This window comes from Anolis sagrei, chromosome 3 (assembly GCF_037176765.1).
Source record: "Anolis sagrei isolate rAnoSag1 chromosome 3, rAnoSag1.mat, whole genome shotgun sequence".
NCBI classification, from domain to species: Eukaryota; Metazoa; Chordata; class Lepidosauria; order Squamata; family Dactyloidae; genus Anolis; species Anolis sagrei.
The window spans coordinates 13,405,984-13,428,801 of record NC_090023.1 but is presented as its reverse complement, the minus strand read 5'-3'; the positions used below and the strand labels follow the sequence as shown (position 1 = coordinate 13,428,801).

General features: G+C 42.3%; 1 protein-coding gene across 24 annotated transcripts in view; it reads left to right on the top strand.

The window, feature by feature from the left end:
• Positions 1 to 22,818, top strand: part of DLG2 (discs large MAGUK scaffold protein 2) — a 1,355,349-nt gene that overhangs the window by 1,230,863 nt on the left and 101,668 nt on the right. For all 24 annotated transcript variants that reach the window (XM_067466492.1, XM_067466491.1, XM_067466494.1 and 21 more), the window contains one exon: positions 12,707 to 12,821. In XM_067466492.1, coding sequence (XP_067322593.1) covers positions 12,707 to 12,821 — 115 coding nt within the window. The remainder of the gene's footprint in view (positions 1 to 12,706; positions 12,822 to 22,818) is intronic.

Sequence of the window (22,818 nt, the reverse complement as noted above, 5' to 3'; positions counted from 1 at the left end):
AGCACCCCCCACAAATGGCCATTCAGCCTCTGTTTAAAAGCCTCCAAAGAAGGAGCCTCCACCACACTCTGGGGCAGAAAGTTCCACTGCTGAACTGCTCTCACCATTAGGAAGGTCCTCCTAATGTTCAGGTGGAATCTCCTTTCCTGTAGTTTGAAGCCATTGTTCCATGTCCTAGTCTCTAGAACAGCAGAAAACAAGCTTGCTCCCTCCTCCCTATGACTTCCCCTCACATCTTGATACATGGCCTTCATCATGTCTCCTCTCAGCCTTCTTTTCTTCAGGCTAAACATGCCCAGCTCTTTAAGATGCTCCCCATGCTCCACATATCCCAGCCTAGAGTCAACATCTGCCTTCAATTACGGTGCCCGGGATTGGACACAGTGTGATTCCTTGGTCTGACCAAGGCAGAATAGAGGGGTAGCATGACTTCCCTGGATCTAGACACTATACTCCTATTGATGCAGGCCAAAATCCCATTGGCTTTTTTTGCCGCCACATCACATTGTTGGCTCATATTTAACTTGCTGTACATGAGGACTCCAAGATCTTTTTCACACGTACTGCTGTCGATCCAGGCATGCCTCATTCTGTATCATATCTGCCCAAGTTAAATACACAAATGTGGAGGGCCAACTATGTTTGACACTTGATTTGGGAATCTCTCAAAGCCTAGGGTCCAAAACCATTGCTTCCTTATTAAGATAATCCTTAACTGGCAGAGCTTGTTTCACTGGCATCAACAGAAAACATAAGTAGAGGAGAAATGATATTGATTCAGTACTTATAACTGTACATATAATTACTGCATGGTTCCATGTAAGCAAAGCCCAGCTGGATTCAGAGTCTCATCTGGGTATATTTGCCTTTCTAATTGTCAAGGGCTTTGGCCCAATCTCTAAAGCTTTTGCTTTCATTAGCCAAGCAGCCTATCTCATTCTGCATCCCCATGATGTTAGGCAGTGTTGATATTCCCCATGGCACTTTGGCCCTTAGTTCCAAACTCATTTAGATTTAAAGCTTCACTTCAGGATATGGGTCTCTTCTGGGGTTGGAAAATGAATGAGCTCCTATTCTTCTTGTGGTTAAAATTTTGGAAAGGTAAATACCCACCATCGACACATTTATTTATTTATTTACAGTAATTATATTCCGCCCTTCTCACCCTGCAGGGGACTCAGGGCAGATAACAATGTAAATATACATGGCAAATACTCAATGCCCTAGACACACAACATATATAGACAGACACTCAGAGGCTATTTAACATTCCAGCTTTTCATGAGGGTATTGTGGCCACCAGGGGAGCTGTTGCTTCACCGTCCATTTGTGACACTGATGAAGTACTTCCTCATTCTTTGCATGCTTCCTGAAGATTTTTATGGCCTCATAAAATAATTAAATTAACCTCCCTGCATAAGCAGTACCTACATTTCATACTTGACAGATGCAACTGCCTTTCGGGCTGCACAGGTCAACAGCAAGCTACACAATTTGGTCGGAAGCTCACTTCAACCTGGGCTGGCTTCATGACCTTTCGGTCAGTAGTGATCTTAATGAAGCTGACTCCCAGCCATGTCCATTGCCTTGCCAAAGTCTGTCTGTACTGGTTGCTGAAGCAAATAAACCAGGGCCGGATGAACTGTGGTCATGGGGGCAGATTCCATTTTGGGAAAGATCTCATTGGACTGGTCCAAACAAAGTTTAGGCTATAGCAGGCATGGGGAAACTTTAGCCCTCCACGTGTTCTGGACTTCAACTCCCACAATTCCTAATAGCCTACTGACTGTTAGGAATTGTGGGAGTTGAAGTCCAAAACACCTGGAGGGTCAATGTTTGCCCATGCTTGCTAAAGAGTAAAAAGGAGGCTCAGTAAGCAAAATGGATAGGGCTGGATGTGAGTGGGTGGAACCACACTTCTCAACAAACGCATACAACTCAGCTCATAGCTACACAGCAGAGCTTCCAATGTTCCTTTTTCAAAGGGAGTATTGTATATATTCATATATAAGTTGACCTTATGTACAAGTCGAGTGCAAGCTTGGAGTCAAAATAATGGGTTTTGATAATGACCCATGGATAAGTTGAGAATCATTCTATGGAGAAGGAAAAGCACCAATGACTCTTTAAGGAGATGGACGTTCCAGACTGTGGCTCCCCATTTCTCCATCCAGTGATTCAAAAATGCCAGAAATACCATCCCAAAGGAAAGAACAGAAGAAATTAGTTTTTCTTTTAGGTTCTTCCAGGATGGACTAAGTTTTTGCCTTTTGCCACTCTACACAGAAAAGGGAATGAATTCATTTAAAATAAAAGTTAAGGTGCAGTACTCACATTGACCCGTGGATAAGTTGACCTAGGTTTTTTGGGTCAAATTTTGACTAAAATTTCTAGACTTATACATGAATATTTAGAGTAGCTATTTTACTCATTACTCTGACTATCAAACAGGACCTTACTGTTACTGTAGTAATTTGTTTTTAATGCAAAGTTATGGAGAACCAGAACACAATGGACAACCGAGTAGGATATTGACATGTCTAGATCAGGCATGAGCAAACTTTCTAACTTGGGAGCTGCATGGCGGGCTGGAGCAGGGTGGGCAGGCCAGGAAGGAGGGGGTTCTCCCCAAGTCCCCTCATTGCCCTTTCCTCTTCAGAAAGTGAAGGAAAGACGGGAAACGTTTGGATCCCAAAAGAGTTGGCCTTGGTCAGGATGAGATGGTGGATGTGAGGGGAAAAGTGTATCCTGTAGACCACATAATGCTTACTCCTGATTTAGAATCCTAGAGCAGGAAGAGACCCCCAAGGGCCATCTAGTCCAACCCCGTGCCATATAGGAAGGCACAATCAAAGCAAACCCAATAGACACCCTTTGCGGAAAAGCCTCCAGAGAAGGAGACCCCACCACACTCCCAAGCAGCCTATGCCACTCTCCAGGAAATTCTTCCTAATCTTTTTAGTCAAATCTCTTTCCCTGCCATTTGAAACCATGGGTCCCTTGTGCCCTGTTTTCTAGAGCAGCAGAAAGTCAGTCGTTGTCCCCGCCGCCCTCCTCCTCAATGAAACACCGTTTTAAATCTTGAAACATGGTTCTTATGTTCCCACTCTACCTTCTCTTCTCCAAGCTAAACATTCCCCAGGAGAAAAGGATGAAGGAAAAAGAGAAAGAAGGAAGTGAGCAAGGGAATGGAAGGATGGAGGAAAGAGAGAAGGAAGGAAAGACAAAAGGGAGGGAGAGAGGAGAAAGAGAGAGGGGGAAGGAGAGAGGAAAGAGAGAAGGAAGGAAAGACAAAAGGGAGGGAGGGAGGAGAAAGAGAGAGGGGGAAGGAGAGAGGAAAGAGAGAAGGAAGAAAGGGAGGAAGAGAAGGAGGGAAGGAGAAAGAGCGAGGTAAGGAAGGAAGGGAAAGATGAAAGGAAGAAGGAAAGAGAGAAGAAAGGAAGCATAGGATGGTGATTGAGAGGGCGGCCTGAGAAAAGAGTCCATAGGGCCGCATCTGGCCCTCGAGCCTGGGTTTGCCCATGCGCGGTCTAGAATGAATATTTATCCCTAATATTTAGTACTGTGACTGTTTAAATTATGGTTCGAGCACCAATAGCATTGCAGAAAAACTCATAAAAATGTAACTTACCCTGAAGCACATTTAAACAAAGAGACACAAAGTGCCGCATAAAAGCAAACCAGAGTGGTTCTTAATAGGGTTGCCAAATAAAATAAGAGACAGGGCTCCTTTATCTTTCATAGCAATGTAAAGGAGAGGTTTTCAGCAGATGTTGACCACGATGGAAGTGAATCAGGGACCATATTGCTGAATCAGTTTTGATCTAGAGTTTCCAAAACTATTATTTCAAATGTGCTGGATGCGTTGTAAACCGATCCTGTTGCAACGGACGTCTGATAATGCAGGCATTTTGTACTTCCTTGATGAACAAGGTCACATTCTTTCAGAAAGGCCATTTCCTACATAAGAGTTCCCTTCTTTGAAAAGTAATTTGGAACAATTTCAGCTCGGGTGATAAAACATTAACAAATTATATTGGAATAGGAAGTCCATGTGCCTCTCATGAGAGTTTTATAATGAAGCTATTAGTCTCCTTTTGACATATATTTTCCTTGAAAAATATATCTGTAAACGTAACCATATAATTGGGTTGTCTACTATCTATAGTCCTCAATATTTACAGGTTACATTTACAACTAAGCTGGCATTGATAAAAGGAAATAAGAGAATCTCAGGTGTATATTCTGAAAAAAAAGATTTTGTTATTTTGTGGTAATATTCGTTAAATAATTGCTTTGGTGTTCACTTTATTGGTTCATGGGTGCGTTATTTTTCAGAAACTTAATTTACTGTCCTGCTTTTTAAAAAAGCTTTTATCATTATACATTTCTTGGAATTGCATTCGTTTACTAAATGAAAAGTGTTTTCTGAATCAGATAGCACTTAAAATATGACACATACATTCCAACATATATAGAAACTCATGCACATATCTCTTCAGCTTGAAGCAGGATAATAACGAATCATTTTGTTTGGATAGGGGTGGGTAGGTTGAAGGATGAAACTTGCAGCTCCCTTCCCCTTGATGTTCCAACTTCATAGCAGACAACTGTTTAGTTTTTTTCTCAACATGCCTCTGTCATGAAATAATACAAGACAACCCCCTGATCATCGTGTTTTCATTTATATCCTTTATAGGCATACCCTAGGTCAGGTATAGGCAAACCCAGGCCCAAGGATTAGCTATGGCCCCTTGGGCTCTTTTCTCAGGCCCTCCTCTCTTTCACCATCCTATTTGTCCTTCCTCCTCTCTTTTCTTCCTCCTTCCCTCTTTCTCCTTCCCTTCCCCTCTTTCAGCCTTCCTTCCTTTTTTTCTTTTCTTTATCCTTCCTCCCTTCCTTCCTTCTCTTTTTCTTCCTTCCCTCTTTCGGCCCTCCTTCCCTCTTTCTCTTTCCATCTTTCCCCTCCTCCCTTTAATCCTTACTTCCTTTGCTTTCTTCCTCTTTCTCCTACCTACCTTCGCTTTTGTCTTCCCTCCTTCTCTCTTCTCTCCCTCCGTCCCTTCCCTCTTTCTCCCTCCTTCCATTCCCTTCCACCCTTTCCTCCTTTCATCCTTCTTTCCATTTTGTCTCTCTTCCTCTTTCTCCATCCTTGCTACTTCCTGATAGATGTCAGGTGGTGCAATATCAGCTAAACAGTATAATTTCTCCAACAGTGTTGGGTGTAGACATCCTGTGATAATGTGGTATGTCTCATTAAGAGCCACATCCACTGTTTTAACGTGGTATCAAAACCAATCTTCTGCATATTTCTTCCAGGCTCCTTTAATACTTTTCCAGAGAGGAAAATAAAATTGGATATAATGTTAGCCATATCTACTGTATATACTCAAATATAAGCCTAGTTTTTCAGCCCTTTTTTAGGCTGAAAAAGTCCCCCTTGGCTTATACTCGAGTCAAGGTTATTTATTATTTTACTCTATTGTTGTTGTTATTATTATTATTATTATTATTATTATTATTATTTCATTTATCATTTTATTCTATTTATTATTATTACATTTATCATTTTACTCTATTATTATACAGTTATTATTTTACTGTATAATTGTTGTTATTGCTACATTCATTATTTTACTCTTTTTATTATTGTTGTGAGAGCCGTTCAGCAGTGGAACTCTCTGCCCCGGAGTGTGGTGGAGGCGCCTTCTTTGGAAGCTTTTAAACAGAGGCTGGATGGCCATCTGTCAGGGGTGCTTTGAATGCAATATTCCTGCTTCTTGGCAGAATGGGGTTGGACTGGATGGCCCATCAGGTCTCTTCCACCTCTTTGATTTGATGATTCTATGATTTATCATGTTACTCTCTTTATTATTATTGGAAGGATGCGTAAGCACATTTACACCGAAGAAGGTAAATAATCATTCCATCAGAGTTGGACAGTCTTATCTTAAATTACCATTTTTGTAAATATTCAAAAATATATAACTGACTGATTCCTCAATTAATGTAATTTAATTGGTATCTATTTTGTCGAAGGCTTTCATGGCCGGAATCACTGGATTGTTGTAGGGTTTTTGGGGCTATATGGCCATGTTCTAGAGGCATTCTCTCCTGACGTTTCGCCTGCATCTATGGCGAGCATCACTACCTCTGAAGATGCCTGCCAGGAGAGAATGCCTCTAGAACATGGCCATATAGCCCGAAAAAACCAACAACAACCCAGTATCTATTTTTATTTTGCAATTTACCAGTAGCTGCTGCATTTCCCACCCTCAGCTTATACTTGAGTCAATCAGTTTTCTCAGTTTTCTGTGGTAAAATTAGGTGCCTCGGCTTATATTCAGGTCAGCTTATAAAGGTAAAGGTAGTCCCCTGACATTAAGTCCAGTCATGTCTGACTCTGGGGTGTGGTGCTCATCTCCATTTCTAAGCCGAAGAGCCAGCGTTGTCCGTAGACACCTCCAAGGTCATGTGGCCGGCATGACTGCATGGAGCGCCGTTACCTTCCTGCCGGAGTGGTACCTATTGATCTACTCACATTTGCATGTTTTCGAACTGCTAGGTTGGCAGAAGCTAGGGCTGACAGCGGAAGCTCACGCCGCTCCCCGGAATCGAACCTGTGACCTTTCAATCAACAAGCTCAACAGCTCAGTGCTTTTACCGACTGCGCCACCAGGGGCTCGAGTATAATACTTCATTTTCTGAGAGGAAATGTCCCAAAAAATGCTGTTTTTTCAAAAAATGCAAAAGTGTTTCAGAGTTGGTTCAAGAACAGGTGCATTAGTGACATTACCTCCTTCACAATGGAATACACAGGACACCATTGCTCTGATCCTTGTTGGTATCTGAAGATCAGCATCTCAAATACCCAACATTAGGATACGGAGAGGTGGAAATACCCTTGAAGCCCAACTGACAGCTTTTGCACATTTGTGATTAGAATTATACAGATCATAGACAAATGTGAATGAAAGTCCTCTACCGCTTAAGTTCATGTGGGAGTTCACTTCTTTTCCCAGTGGAAACTGTCCACGATCTGAAGCTACACTTTATGGAGACTGAGCTTTTGATCTTGCTCCTCACTCTTCACATTGGAGACTAAATATAGATGCCAACTCCCACGCCTGCGTCCATGGAATTTCTCCATTATTTATTAAAGAGGAAAAAGCTGCAGCTGAAAGTAAAGACTCTTTATATAGAATGAAAACTGATGCAGTCAGCTCATCGGAACAGGGAATGGACAATGGGCAAAGAAAACCCTCTGTAAATTAGGAAAAAGCAGGCATGTAGCTACTGGGACAGTGTAATATGAAGGCATAAACTTCCCAAAGTAGAATTTTGCCTCCTATTTCTCCAGATAGATATTACTGACTTTAAGCTTGAGAGCAGTACATGTGAAAAAGATCTTGGAGTCCTCATGGACAACAAGTTAAACATGAGCCAACAATGTGATGCAGTGGCAAAGAAAAGCCAAAGAGATTTTGGCCTGCCTCAAAATGGGTATTGTGTCTAGATTCTGGGAAGTCATGCTACCCCTCTATTCTGCCTAGGTTAGACCACACCTGGAATACTGTTTCCAAGTCTGGGCACCACAATTAGTCACCCTCCTCTGGAATGTGTCCATAGGAGGGTGACTAAAATGATCAAGGGTATGGAGAACAAGTTCTATGAGGAGCGGCTTAAAGAGCAGAGCATGTTTAACCTGAAGAAGAAAAGCTGAGAGCAGACATGATAGCCATGTATAAATATGTGAAGGGAAGTTATAGGGAGGAGGGAGCAAGCTTCTTTTCCACTGCCCTGGAGACTGGGACACAGAACAATGGCCTCAAACTACAGGAAAGGAGATTCCACCTGAACATTAGGAAGAACTTCCTGACTGTGAAAGCAGTTCAGCAGTGAAACTCTGATGGAGGCTCCTTCTTTGGAAGCTTTTAAACAGAGGCTGGATGGCCATCTTTCAGGGGTGCTTTGAATGTGATGTTCCTGCTTCTTGGCAGGGGGTTGGACTGGATGGCCCATGAGGTCTCTTCCAATTCTATCATTCTATCATTCTGAGTCATTTTCATCTTATGGTGACCCTATCAAAGGGTTTTCTTGGCAAAGTTTGTTCAGAGGGGTTTTTCTATAGAGTGTTTTGAAATGATTGTGTGCTTTGATAATGGGTTTTAAGCAATGTTGTAATCCACTTCGAGCTGTGAGGAGAGATGAGTAAGAAATAAAATTGTTGTTGTTGTTGTTGTTTGTTGTCATTGTAAACGGCCCCAGCCGAGTTGATCTGTCCGAACGCATCTCCCTTTACAAACCACCATGAAGACTAAGATCTTCTGGGGAGGCCCTGCTCTCGGTCCTGCCACTGTGGGATGAGAGACAGGGCCTCTCATGTGGATGAGAGACAGGGCCTTCTCAGTTATTGCCCCCCTTCCTGGCAATATTAGATCACCCCCTCCTCCTGTCCTTCAGAAGGATGGTGCAGATCTGGCTGTGGGACCAAGCCTTTGGGGCACTGCAATGAGGCAATAATAGAATGGTGTCCTGAGATGGTTTTTAAGCAAATGATTTTGAAGTGTATATAAGTGATTTTAATGTGTGCGTATAGTTATGGTTTTATGTCCCGGCATTAAATGTTTGCCTTATATATGATGTGTTCTGCCCTGAGTCCCCTGCAGGGTAAGAAGGGCGGAATATAAATGTCTCAAATAAATAAATAAATATTATTATTCGATACACAACAAGATTAGTACACAGCAAAGAATATCACTATGCTTGCTTTTGTATTGGATCACACGTAGAATCATAGAATCAAAGAGTTGGAAGAGACCTCTTGGGCCATCCAGTCCAACCCCCTGCCAAGAAGCAGGAATATTGCATTTAAATCACCCCTGACAGATGGCCATCCAGCCTCTGTTTAAAAACTTCCAAAGAAGGAGCCTCCACCACACTCCGGGGCAGAGAGTTCCACTGCTGAACGGCTCTCATAGTCAGGAAGTTCTTCCTCGTGTTCAGATGGAATCTCCTCTCTTGTAGTTTGAAGCCATTGTTCTGCGTCCTAGTCTCCAAGGAAGCAGAAAACAAGCTTGTTCCTTCCTCCCTGTGGCTTCCTCTCACATATTTATACATGGCTATCATATCTCCTCTCAGCCTTCTCTTCTTCAGGCTAAACATGCCCAGCTCCTTAAGCCGCTCCTCATAGGGCTTGTTCTCCAAACCCTTGATCATTTTAGTCGCCCTCCTCTGAACACATTCCAGAGGAGGGCGACTAAAATGATCAAGGGTCTGGACGTTGGACACTTCTCATAGTCTTTGAAAGTAAAGACCATCCAATGAAACAGGAAATAACGCTTTCAACCCATTAAGGAAGGATTCGGAAGTCTCGGAAGTTTTGAAAAGTTTTGAACATTTTTTTTCTGTGAAAATCGGAATTGACTTTAGAATCAAACCACCAGTGCCTCCTACATCCAAAATGAGTTTTAAGCCATTTTTTAAAAAATCAAACTAGCCTATAAAACACAGTTTTAAAAAAACCCAAATAATCAATTGTCAAACAATGAGTTAAAAATGGGTAACCCCCTTTGATTTAATTGGTCTTTAGTTGAAACTAACAAGAGGATCCAGTTTTTTCAGTGTTTCTGCAGAGAACTCAAAAATCCTGCAATAAATATACAAAATAAAGGAAGGCATTTAAAACTGGCTGAAATTAGAATATGACCCTTGTTAGCTATGGAATATGCTCCGAGATGCAAAGAAAAAGCTGTTGTTGTTGTTTATGTTGTTGTTGTTGTTTTTGCAATATTTATTTCTCGCCCACAGGAGAGATAAAGTAGCTAAGAGATTTTGCAATTTGCAAATCGTGCAAATGATAAAACTTAAAAGGAAGAACCTGAATCCCAAATTACTGTTGTGGTATAGTTTAGGACACAGACAGATTTACTTTTGGCAGTTGTGAAGGTCAAATATTGCTGGTTACGGGTTAATGAATAAAAATAACTATCTCCCATTATGCAACAGCAATGCACTGTGGGAAGTACGCCAAACTGAACAGAAAACATTAACCAAGGAACCAGCAGTAATGCCAAGATTTATGAACAGAAGAAAATGAGATTTATGCGGAGAGACAGACTGGTTAATGACAATACAGAACTGCAGTACGGTCATCTAGTAAGGAGCTGACTGAGGAAGTCAGAATTACATGGAAATAGAGCTGCAACCATTATTTGAAAGGATATCTTTAGCCAGGACGAGAGAAGACTTGGTGGGAACATGATAGCAATCTTCAAATGTCTAATAACTAATATTTCGATACTCATAGAGGCAGGAGTAGATCTAAGGGGTTTCAGACACAGATGCAAAGTTGAGGCAAAGATTAGGCTGTGTGCATTTGTATTCATGTGGTAACATGGTGGTGCACTAAACCACTCTTCTGCTGGATATGAATATTATGCAACCAATGGTGTCTCTTCTCGTCCTATTGTGCGATGGAGAATGAATGGGGACTTTTCCTTCCGTCCCAAAGCATGAGTCACATTGAAGGCACTGACAAAGACTGAAACACCATCCAAAATGTGCAATGTCATGGCTGGAATCCTGTTTTTTACTCCCACTAGAATATTCCTATTGAATTAATACAGACTGAAAAATTCTTATCCAGAATTATGAAATCCAAAATACCCCAACATCCAAAAGTGTCCAAACCAATGGCAGAGATAGTGATGCCTTTACTTTCTGCTGGTTCGGTGTGCACAAACTTTGTTTCATGCACAAAATTTCTCAAAATCGTGGGGATTTGTAAAAAGACACTATGATGTGATGGGTTGACTGGAAAGGCGTGTGTCAGCATCTAATTGGCTGGGCATGCCAGGAGCCAGAGTTCTGATTGGCTGCTGTATCTGGCTTGCTGCTGAGACAAACGGTTTTAACTGCCATTTTTACCTCAGAGAGTGAAGAGAGCACTGACTGGAAATAGCCAGGAAGGAAATGGCTGCCAATTTGCTGAAGCCTGGTCATTTCTGAGGCATAAAAGGACTGTTTATTCCCTCTATTCTCTGTAAGAATTCAGAGAGACTGAATTCTTATATATTGTTGCTCTGTTTGACCTTTTGAACTGAAGTAAAGTTGGGTTGTTGTAGGTTTTTTCGGGCTATATGGCCATGGTCTAGAGGCATTCTCTCCTGACCTTTCGCCTGCATCTATGGCAAGCATCCTCAGAGGTAGTGAGGTGAAGTAAAGTTACTGTTACTTGTTACACAAGCCCGAGTGACACTTTATTATACTGCAGTGTTTATTTTGGTTCAGTAACTGTGGTAAAACTTCTGTTTATTTACATTTAAAACCTCCCACAAAAACATCATGTGCAAAACTTCAGACTTCGTGAATATGATATTTATGAAATTTACATGAATTTCATGTTTATACTTCTCCAAGATATCTCATTTTTTACCAGAGTGGCGCACAGAGGGAGGACATCCCTCCTATTGCATCAGCCCAATCTGCTACCAAGCACAATTCAAAGTGCTGGCTTTAGCCTATAAAGCCCTAAATGGTTTTGGCCCAGGTTATCTTTCTAAGTGCATCCTCCCCTATGAACCTCCTTAGAGATTAAAATAGTCAGGGGAGGCCCTGCTCACAGTCCTGCCTCCTTCGCAGGCGTGACTGGTGGGGACAAGAGACAGGGCCTTCTCGGTGGTGGCCCCTCGCCTGTGGAATGTCCTTCCCAGTGATATTATATCAGCCCCCTCCCTCCTGGCCTTCAGAAAGAGGGTGAAAATGTGGCTTTGGGATCAAACCTTCAGAGAAGTACAATAGAAGGATATGGAATGTGTGCAATGACTATTGGAATGACCCCAGATTACAGTTGTGGATGGAGTGGTTTTTAATAATAATTGTAATGCTTTAATTGTTTTAATGTGTATTAATTTTAATATTAATTTAAATGTTTATTTTCATTGTATATTTTAAGACATCGAATTGTTGTCTATGTGTAAAGACCTTAAGCCCTTGAGTTATGTGCTGTTTTCCAACTCTATGGTTCCATGAACAACAGCAAATACATTGAAAGTAAAGGCTAGCGCTCCACTTTTTAGTCTGGCAACTGTATTTATAACTCACATTGCATGTTATATATCTACAAGTAGAGGGCCAGTGTGAAGTAGTGGTCAGATTTTTGGACTATAACTTGGAAAGTTAGTCTGCTAATCTGTGCTTTACCATGAAACTCCCTGGGTGACCTTGGACACTGTCTCTTGACTTGACCTACCGCAAATGGTTTTCATGGGGCTAAACTGGGAAAGGAGAGAACCATGAACCTTGAGATCATTAGAGGAATATAAATGTAACAAATGCATTATTATGTATTATGATATGAGCCCCCGGTGGTGCAGTAGTTTAAACCCCTGTGCCGGCAAGACTGAAGACCGACAGGTCGCAGGTTCGAATCCGGGTAGAGGTGGATGAGCTCCCTCTATCAGCTCCAGCTCCTCATGCGGGGACATGAGAGAAGCCTCCCACAAGGATGATAAAAACATCAAAATCATCCAGGTGTCCCCTGGGCAACGTCCTTGCAGATGGCCAATTCTCACACACCAGGAGCGACTTGCAGTTTCTCAAGTCGCTCCTGACATGACCAAAAAAATTATGATATACAAACTGCATCAGACAAGGTGAAGATTGAAATTACTTTTTTTTAAATGCACTTTTTCTTCTTTAACAGAATACGCTCGATTTGAGGCCAAGATCCATGACCTGCGTGAGCAGATGATGAATCACAGCATGAGTTCTGGGTCGGGCTCCCTGCGAACCAATCAGAAGCGCTCCCTCTACGTCAGGTAGGCATACAAAATGGTACCATTTGCAAATGTGAAACGATACCGAAAGTAACAACATGTAACAACATCTGTCACTCCTTCCCACCTGCTACTAAGGAGGCTGTCGAAGTCCTGAACCGGTGCCTGGCCGCTGTAATGGTCTGGATGAGGGCGAACAAACTGAAATTAAATCCAGACAAGACAGAGGTACTCCTGGTCAGTCGCAAGGCCGAGCAGGGTATAGGGTTACAGCCCGTGCTGGACGGGGTCGCACTCCCCTTGAAGGCGCAGGTTCGCAGCTTGGGTGTGACCCTGGACTCATCGTTGAGCCTGGATCCCCAGGTTTCAGCGGTGACCAGGGGAGCATTTGCACGGCTTCGGCTCGTGCGCCAGCTGCGCCCGTATCTTGGGAAGTCTGACTTGGCCACGGTGATACATGCTTTGGTCACATCCCGCCTCGACTACTGCAACGCTCTCTACGTGGGGCTGCCCTTGAAGACGGCCCGGAAGCTCCAGCTAGTCCAGCGCGCGGCAGCCATGTTGTTAACCGGAGCGGGACGCAGGAAGCACACAACGCCCTTGCTGTCCCAGCTCCACTGGCTGCCGATTTGCTACCGGGCCCAATTTAAGGTGCTGATGTTATCCTACAAAGCCCTAAACGGTTCCGGCCCAAAATACCTTGCGAACCGCATCTCGGCCTACGAGCCCACGAGGACCCTGAGATCATCTGGGGAGGCCCTTCTCTCGGTCCCGCCTGCCTCACAGGCACGCCTGGCGGGGACGAGAGAGCGGGCCTTCTCGGTGGTGGTCCCCCGGCTATGGAACTCCCTCCCTGCTGAAATCAGACAGGCGCCTTCCCTCATGGCCTTCCGCAAGGGCCTGAAAACCTGGCTCTTCGAAAAGGCCTTCAACTAAGTGCTATGTTTTTTGGAATGACCACCGGAATGGACTTTGACTATGAGATTGATTATGACCCCAAACTAGACGAAGCGGATTTTTAGATGTTGTGTTATGGTCTTGATCTATTGTAAATTGTTGTCTTTTCTATGTTCTGTACACCGCCACGAGTCGCCCTCGGGCTGAGAGTGGCGGTTAACAAGTGCAAATAATAAATAAATAAATAAATAAATAAATAAATAAATAAATAATTGTTCCTAAACTTTATTCTGCACTAGCAATTTTCAGAGAGATATCCCTGGTAACCTGTTTTGCTATAAACAGAGTAAAGAATGCTCTAGCCATTTTAAGGCTCATCAAGTTTACTGTGACATATGCCCAGTTGTGCCAAGCTGTTTCAATGTATCTGAACAAGTGCTCCATGGCCCATGAAACTTGTGCTGAAATAATATGGTTGGTCTTAAAAGTCTCTGGGGATTTTTATCTCTTATTGTGGTAGAGAAGAACTGGAAATGTTGGTGGAAGAACTGGAGGAGAAAATTTTAATAGAGATAATAGAGATCTTTCAAAGCAACGAATAGATAGAATCCATGTCAAATCTGTTGTACGTGACTGGAAGGCAAGTTCTCAACATTTAGAAGCCAGGAACTGCTCTCATAAAGCTTCCCCTCCAATGAAAAAGAAACAAACAAACTTGGAAGTCAGTTCTTGTGGGTTTTTTCGGGCTATATGGTCATGTTCTAGAGGCATTTCTCCTGACGTTTCGCCTGCATCTATGGCAAGCATCCTCAGAGGTGAGGTCTGCTGGAACTGGGAAAAAAAGGGGTTTATATATCTGTGGAATGACCAGGGTGAGACAAAGGGCTTTTGTAAGTTGGGCTAGGTGTGAATCTTTCAACTGACCACCTTGATTAGCATACAATGGGCTGACTGTGCCTGGAGCAAACTCTTCTTGAAAGGTGATTAGATGTCCCTGCCTGTTTTTCTCTCTGCTGTTTTTGCTGTTGCAATTTTAGAATTTTTTAATACTGGTAGCCAGATTTTGTTCATTTTCATGGTTTCTTCCTTTCTGTTGAAATTGTCCACATGTTTGTGGATTTCAGTGGCTTCTCTGTGTAGTCTGACATGGTGGTTGTGAGAGTGGTCCAGCATTTTTGTGTTCTCAAATAATATGCTGTGTCCAGGTTGGTTCATCAGGTGCTCTGCTATGGCTGATTTCTCTGGTTGGAGTAGTCTGCAGTGCCTTTCATGTTCCTGGATTCTTGTTTGGGCAATGCTGCATTTGGTGGTCCCTATGGAGACTTGTCCACAGCTGCATGGTACACGGTAGACTCCTGCAGAGGTGAGAGGATCCCTCTTGTCCTTTGCTGAACGTAGTATTTGTTGGATTTTCTTGGTGGGTCTGTAGATAGTTTGTATGTTGTGTTTCCTCATCAGCTTCCCTATGCGGTCAGTGGTTCCCTTGATGTATGGCAGGAACACTTTTCCTCTGGGTGGATCTTGGAAGTGATTGAAGTGCATCTCTTGGAGATGATAGACATTCCTAAGTGATGAAAAAGTAAAACTTGGCACGTGATTTCATTGTTCCAGTGTAAACATAGAAATTCTTGTGTGTGCAGTAGCCATGGGCTTCTCCTTTTTCTCTTGCTTTGCTGGAGAGACCAAATACAAGAATTTTTTTAATATTAAAAAATCTCCTAGAAAGGTATAGAGAAATGCCCGTATCTGTGCAGTTATGTTTCCTATTTGCTTTGGGTAACTGTGTATGCATGCAACATCTTAGCTACGAACCTTTCTTATGCTCAGATTATATACTGAGGAGTCCAGACCCTAGTTTTTTAATAGTACTCCCTTCCCCTTAAGTGCATTCATTTGCCATCTACATCGCTCATGCTGAGTCTCCAGTTTGAATTGACGGTGGCAAATTGGAGGATGGCAATTTGTCAAGTCCCCTAGCAGAGTCGATTGCTTTTGGTGAAACTAATTTGGATGATGACCTTACAGAGAGCCAATTAAGATCTGGGCTCTTAAGAATATGTCAGCATGACAGAGAGAGGGAAATGTGGGCATCCCATTGAGAGGAAAAATGGAACCCTTGATGTGTAGCTTAACGATGTTGATAAGGTTTCTTGTGAACAGGAAGGGTCAGAAGGTTTAATGCTTAGCCATTCTTGGAAATCTTAGTTAAGCAAGGTGTTGATAACTGAGCCGTGCCTGTTGAGGGGAAGAGCAGGGTGGGCAGCTCTAAGGACTGGTGTTACCTCTTGCTGTGGAGGTTGATAGCTCTGATGTCAAGGAAACGTAAATCTGCTCTTAGTTTTAGTCCAGAGATGATGAAAAATGCAAGGGGGTGCAAATTGAAAAAGTTTGGAGGTCTGCTTCTTGGCAGGGGGTTGGACTGGATGGCTCACAAGGTCTCTTCCAATTCCATGGAGCTCTCCAACATGCTGAAACCTATCCTCCAAACATCTCAAACCTTCAGATGGCTCCTTTGGAGTTCAGATTGAAACCCAGCTTCTCTCTAACACTGAAAGATGCTTTTGGATGTACTTTTAAGAATCAGTTTCATCAATATGCCACACCCCAAGATGAAGCAAAGGACCATCCATAGGGGAATCTTGGATCAAATTACTGTATTTCTAAATCAGTCAGTTCTTCAACTTCTAAATCAGTCAAGTTCTTCAAGAAAGGAGATTCCATCTGAACATGAGGAAGAACTTCCTGACTGTGAGAGCTGTTCAGCAGTGGAACTCTCTGCCCCAGAGTGTGGTGGAGGCTCCTTCTTTGGAGGCTTTTAAACAGAGGCTGGATGACCATCTGTCAGGGGTGATTTAAATGCAATATTCCTGCGTCTTGGCAGGGGGTTGGACTGGATGGCCCATGAGGTCTCTTCCAACTCTTTGGTTCTATGATAGATTCTATGATTCTATGATTTAAACATTATACAGTCCCACCTAAATTAAACATTTTAATTATTGTAGATAGGTGCACATGTCCATCTTTTCAACCTGATGAAAGAAAAAATGTCACTAAGAACATTAATTCAGATGTAAAAAAGAAACATTTTAGATATTAGTATAGCACTCTTACCCACTTACTCCTTCCAGATGTTGGAATCTATAACACTTTTACTTGCTTGATGATAAGAGAGTCTCTCTTGCGGAGAGATAGCCCACATGAGAAATAGTACTGGACTTGACAGTATAACTTACCTGCCTTCTCAGTAAAGATTTTGAAATTGATTGTTATTTGACATCAAGTTGGCTTGGACTTACTGTAACACTGACTGAAACTCTAAGAGGTTGTTGGGGACTGGTCTATGATGGGGTGTTGAATTTGCCCTTTCACATGGCCCTATATCCCAGAATATCAAGGCAGAAAAACTCACAATATCTGCTTTGAACTGGGTTATCTGAGTCCACACTCAGATAATGTGGGGTTTTCTGCCTTGATATTCTGGGATATAGGGCCATGTGGAAGGACTCTTAGAGGTCTCTCATTCATTAAAATGGAAATGTACTCCAGGTGAGTATCCAATGTATCAAGCACCATTACCCAAATAGGTCCAATGCCTCAGATAATTCCTTTGAATATGGAGTAAATTCAGCACCCCATCATAGACCAGTCCTCACAACCTCTAAGAATGAGAAGTATTATGTATTGCAATATGTATTTTGTTGTGTTTAATTTTTTATTGTTTTAGATTTAATTTTGTTTTATTATTCCTGAGCTTGGCCTCATGTTAGCTGCCCCAAGTCCCCATTGGGGAGATGGTAGTGGGGTATAAATAAAGATTATTATTATTATTATTATTATTATTATTATTATTATTATTATTACCTTTACCTACTGCAATCCAGCTTTTGCACTTTCTTCTTTCGCCATGGTTAGTACAATATAGTAATATATAATACTGATATTGTGCTATGCTAATAATATAATATGGTTGTATGTATTTATTTATTTATTTGCTTCATTTTTATACCGCATTTTTCAGCCCTTAACAGGCGACTCAATGCGGTATATATATCTTGTAAGCTGCTCTGAGTACCCTTTGGAGTGAGAAGGGTGGCATATAAATGTCATAAATAAACAAATAAATATTGGGGTTTTTTTAATACTTCTGTACATAAAACCTTCTGCTGAAGAGACAAACTCGAATATCCAGGGAAACTCCTTACCCAGTTTTTTCCTTGGTGTGCTTCTCTATTTATGCACTTTTGGAAATGTGATCCCTTACCGACCATCCCAGGTGATATTGCCTTTTCTATAGAAAGACAGAATGATGTAGTATAATAGTTTTTTAACATTTGGTCCTCCAAAGGTTTGGGACTTCAACTCATAGAAGCCTCAACTAACATGATCAAACTGGTAACAAGATGCCTTTTCAAAGCTCCATACTTTGCCTGAAGGAACATATGGAGGAAGGGGGAATTGCCATAGAGACTTGTTCTCTCTGTGGCAATTTTCACCATTGTCTATATAAGTGGCAGGCTCTAATTCTGCCTCCTTTGCTCTCCCAGCCCATGAATGTGGCCCTTTCACATCATCGCAATTCCTGAAGTTCAGTACTTGCAAAAAGCATCAGAGGTTGATCCAAAATGACAGTCATACAGAAGGAAAGCTGTTTTTCAAACAGGGGGACTTTAAGAAGCTGCAGAATTATTAAACATGTCCGAACGTATCTCCCTCTAAGTTCCACCTCACAGTTTAAGATCATCCAGGGAGGCCCTGCTCTTTGTCCTGCCAGCCTCGCAAGGGACAGAGTTTTCTCGGGGTGGCCCCATGCTTGTGGAACTTACTCCCCAATGAGATCAGGTCAGCTTCTTCCCTCCTTCCTTTTAGGAAGAATCATAGAATCATAGAATCAAAGAGTTGGAAGAGACCTCATGGGCCATCCAGTCCAACCCCATTCTGCCAAGAAGCAGGAATATTGAATTCAAATCACCCCTGACAAATGGCCATCCAGCCTCTGCTTAAAAGCTTCCAAAGAAGGAGCCTCCACAACACTCCGGGGCAGAGAGTTCCACTGCTGAACGGCTCTCACAGTCAGGAAATTCTTCCTAATGTTCAGATGGAATCTTTTCTCTTGTAGTTAAATCTTGGCTGTGGGACAAGGTCTTTGGACAGCAAGCATGACAGCACTTTGGATGTTGAATTGGACTGGAATTGGCTATATGGATTGATGTCAATGTTTTTAACATGTTTTTAACTTAATGTTCTATTTACTGTTTTAAACCGTAGTTATATTTGTTTATATTTTGTTTATCTTGCGGCATCAAATTGTTGCTGGTGTACGCCACCCTGAGTCCCTCCTCAGGAATTGAGAAGGATGGGTTAGAAATGTGGGAAATAAATAAATAAATGAAGTACAGTCAGCTCCCCCCCCCCCACTTTTGCAGGGAATAGGGGCATAGGATCCCCATGAAAGTGGAAAACACACAAACAAACAAAAACCCACTATTTATTTTTGTTGGGAGAACACCCCTTTAGGAATCTCCAGATCCTTTACTGTAACTCCAAGGCCAATTTATAAAATACAATAACCCCAGAACTGGAGATTCTGGAGAAACCATATTAATCTAATCCATGAATAATCAAATCTGCAAAAGAGAGATATTGACAAGCTGGAATGTGTCCACAGGAGGGTGACTAAAATGATCAAGGGTCTGGAGAACAAACCCCATGAGGAGCGGCTTAAGGAGCTGGGCATGTTTAGCCTGAAGAAGAGAAGGCTGAGAGGAGATATGATAGCCATGTATAAATATGTGAGAGGACGCCATAGGGAAGAGGGAGCAAGCTTGTTTTCTGCGTCCCTGGAAACTAGGACACTGAACAATGTCTTCAAACTACAAGAGAGGAGATTCCATCTGAACATGAGGAAGAACTCCCTGACTGTGAGAGCCGTTCAGCAGTGGAACTCTCTGCCCCGGAGTGTGATGGAGGCTCCTTCTTTGGAAGCTTTTAAACAGAGGCTGGATGGCCATCTGTCAGAGGTGATTTGAATGCAATATTCCTGCTTCTTGGCAGGGGGTTGGACTGGATGGCCCATGAGGTCTCTGCCAACTCTTTGATTCTATGATTCTATGAAAAGTTAAGCCTGAAAGAGCTGAGTGATAACTATAGAAGAAAGCAGCACCATGGACAGCTCCCATGGAGAAAAGAAGTATCTCAACAGACTGATGAAGTCATTTGAAACTTTAAACATGTACTGCCATTTGCTCATTCTTCTGGGAGCAGCTAGTTGACCTTCTTAAATTAAATTCTGCATCATACTTCAAAAGCTGTCCTTTGTGATGGAGATATTACTAAAAAACAGTTGGAGAATGTATCCCTTTTCTTGGTTCAGTTCAAGAATGGAAGCATTAGTGAACTGAAGCCATCAGTTTATTTAATGACATCAACACATGACAAATCACAGGAAGATGCTAGATATAGTTTACCCAACCATGAAATAGCTCCTATTGCAAATGGAAAACTACCAAGCAAGCACCAAGTGAAAATGACTCATGTTGGGTCTTCTCTTACATTTCAGATTGTTGCTGGTATTAGCAGAAAGCTCCACTTAGGGTCAACATGTTCTGGAAATGCACAATTCTAAGAGTTTAATTTGCTTTGATTGGGCCTGATCTGATTCATCTAAAGATAAAGGTTTTCCCTGACATTAAGCCTATTTGAGTCCAACTCTGGGGGTTGGTGATCATCTCCATTTCTAAGCCGAAGAGCCAGCGTTGTCTGTAGACACCTCATGTAGCCAGCATGACTGCTTGGAGTGCCGTTACCTTTCTGCTGAAGCAGTACCTATTGATCTACGCACGTTTGCATGTTTTTGAACCATCGACCTTTCAATCAGCAAGTTCAGCAGCTCAACGGTTAAACCCATTATGATAAACAATTAACAAACTGAAATGAAGTCTTCCCTAAATCTTTAACTCCTATATCACACTGATCCTGTATGATTTGCATTACCAGAAACATACTGTGGAATATATCCTGACATGACAGACTTTCCAGTTTCACTTCAGGAAGGATGCTTGATTTCTAGTTGAAAGCTTTTGATCTAAATATGACTTTGCAGAAAAAAGCAGATGCTACAAGCCTCTTGACTTGACTCCATTTCCAGAACAATGAATACCCTGCATGGTGCTGTCGGCAATACATGTGCTGAGTGAACTTCTTAAAATAGATTGCCTTGCTTTGTGCTGATGGCGGGTGGAGACTTCCTCCAACAATTCAGTCTTGAGGAAAGTGGCGAATTGCATCAGACAAGCTCAACATTTCTTGGAGATTGCAACAAACTAGTGCAAATTAGATTGAAGTACACTTTTGGCACAACATCCTATTACCTGACATCTTTTCTAGATGCCAGATTCTACGAAATGATTTTCTGGAATACTTACAGCTCCATACTAGGCTTATAATAGGCTTCTTACTTCATAACAAACTTGGCAGCATCCACATTCTGATATATTAGATCTTGTTCTTATGTGGGCAGAGTGAATATAGAGCTGGCCCTCCACTTTTGTGGGATAAACCTTCGAGGATTTGACTAATATGATGTCTTGATGAATTTCTTGGACCTCCAGAGTGACTCCATGGTCCACTTTCACCAGAGGTTGCCCATATAGTTGTTTTGGAGGACCCAGAGATAGGGCTGGGCTTTAGCACTGCAGGTTAAACCACCAGCTGCAGTAAATCTCATCAATCAAGAGATTGACAGCTAGAAGCCTGGATCAGAGTGAGTTCCTGGCCTTTAGCTCAGCTTCCGCCAGCCTAGTGATTCAAAAGCAAAATGTGAGTAGATAAATAGGTACCACTTAAAAGTAGGGAGTTATTTTAAAGGCAGCCATAAGGTAATGTCAGAAAAATGCCAGCGATTCAATCAAAAGAAGGAAGTATTCAGTAGGGAGATAGAACATCAGCACCCCCCGTGGCCAGAACCAAGCACAAGCCTCCAATATGCCAAAGATGGGAAAAGTCGATATGTACCTCTATCTATGTACAATTGCCTGTCTTTTTAGGGTATAAACAGCATTGGATGTTTCCCACATATGTATGTTCTGTGATCTTACACCCTTCAAAGTGAGAAGAGTGGAATATAAATACTGTAAATAATAATGAAATTTTGAAAGTTTTGTTAGAGTTCTGAAATTTTCACCACCAGAACTTTAGCAACACTGTAGAAGCAAAGCACCAGCGCCCCCTAGTGTTCACCACCAGAATTTTAGTTTTGTAAGTGCTATCGAACCATTTGCGCATGCCTAATATGTACCTAGGAGCCCCCGGTGGCGCAGTGGGTTAAAGCACTGAGCTGCTGAGCTTGTTGATCGAAAGGTCGCAGATTCGATTCCAGGGAGCAGCGTGAGCTTCCGCTGTCAGCCCTAGCTTCTGCCAACCTAGCAGTTCAAAAACATGCAAATGTGAGTAGATCAATAGGTACCGCTCCGGTGGGAAGGTAACAGCACTCCATGCAGTCATGCCGGCCACATGACCTTGGAGGTGTCTACGGACAATGCTGGCTCTTCGGCTTAGAAATGGCGATGAGCACCACACCCCAGAGTCAGACATGACTGGACTTAATGTCAGGGGACTATCTTTACCTTTAATATGTACCTGTAATCTACATGAGTACCACACCCCAGAGTTGGACACAACTGGACTTAATGTCAGGGGAAAACCTCTTTACTTATGGGTTCTGTGCCCTAATCCCAGCAAATGTAGGAGGGCTGTCTGTACCTTGCAACAGCTATGTTTCAAAAAATGTTTCCTATATCATTTGATGCAGAAGTAGGGGGTCATGGTCCTGCATTGGAAAACGTATCTACAAGGTCTAATCATGGTAATTTTCTGTCCAATTCACCTTTCCTCAATTCAGGATACATTTTCTCAAGATTTTCCAATACTTGAGAAACATCTTGTTCAAGCTTCTTTTTAATATTTTCTGATATATTTCCATCTCATTCTCTGAATAGACATTTGTAATAGATCTAACCTTTGCCGACTAGGCTGAAGCCTAAGAGTCAATGGGCTGAGTCTCCATCTTGATAGGGAAGCTTAGAAGAGCTGAGTCTCCATCTTGGGAGAGGCAAGTAGGCAGGGGAGGAGTCAGCCGACTCCTGAT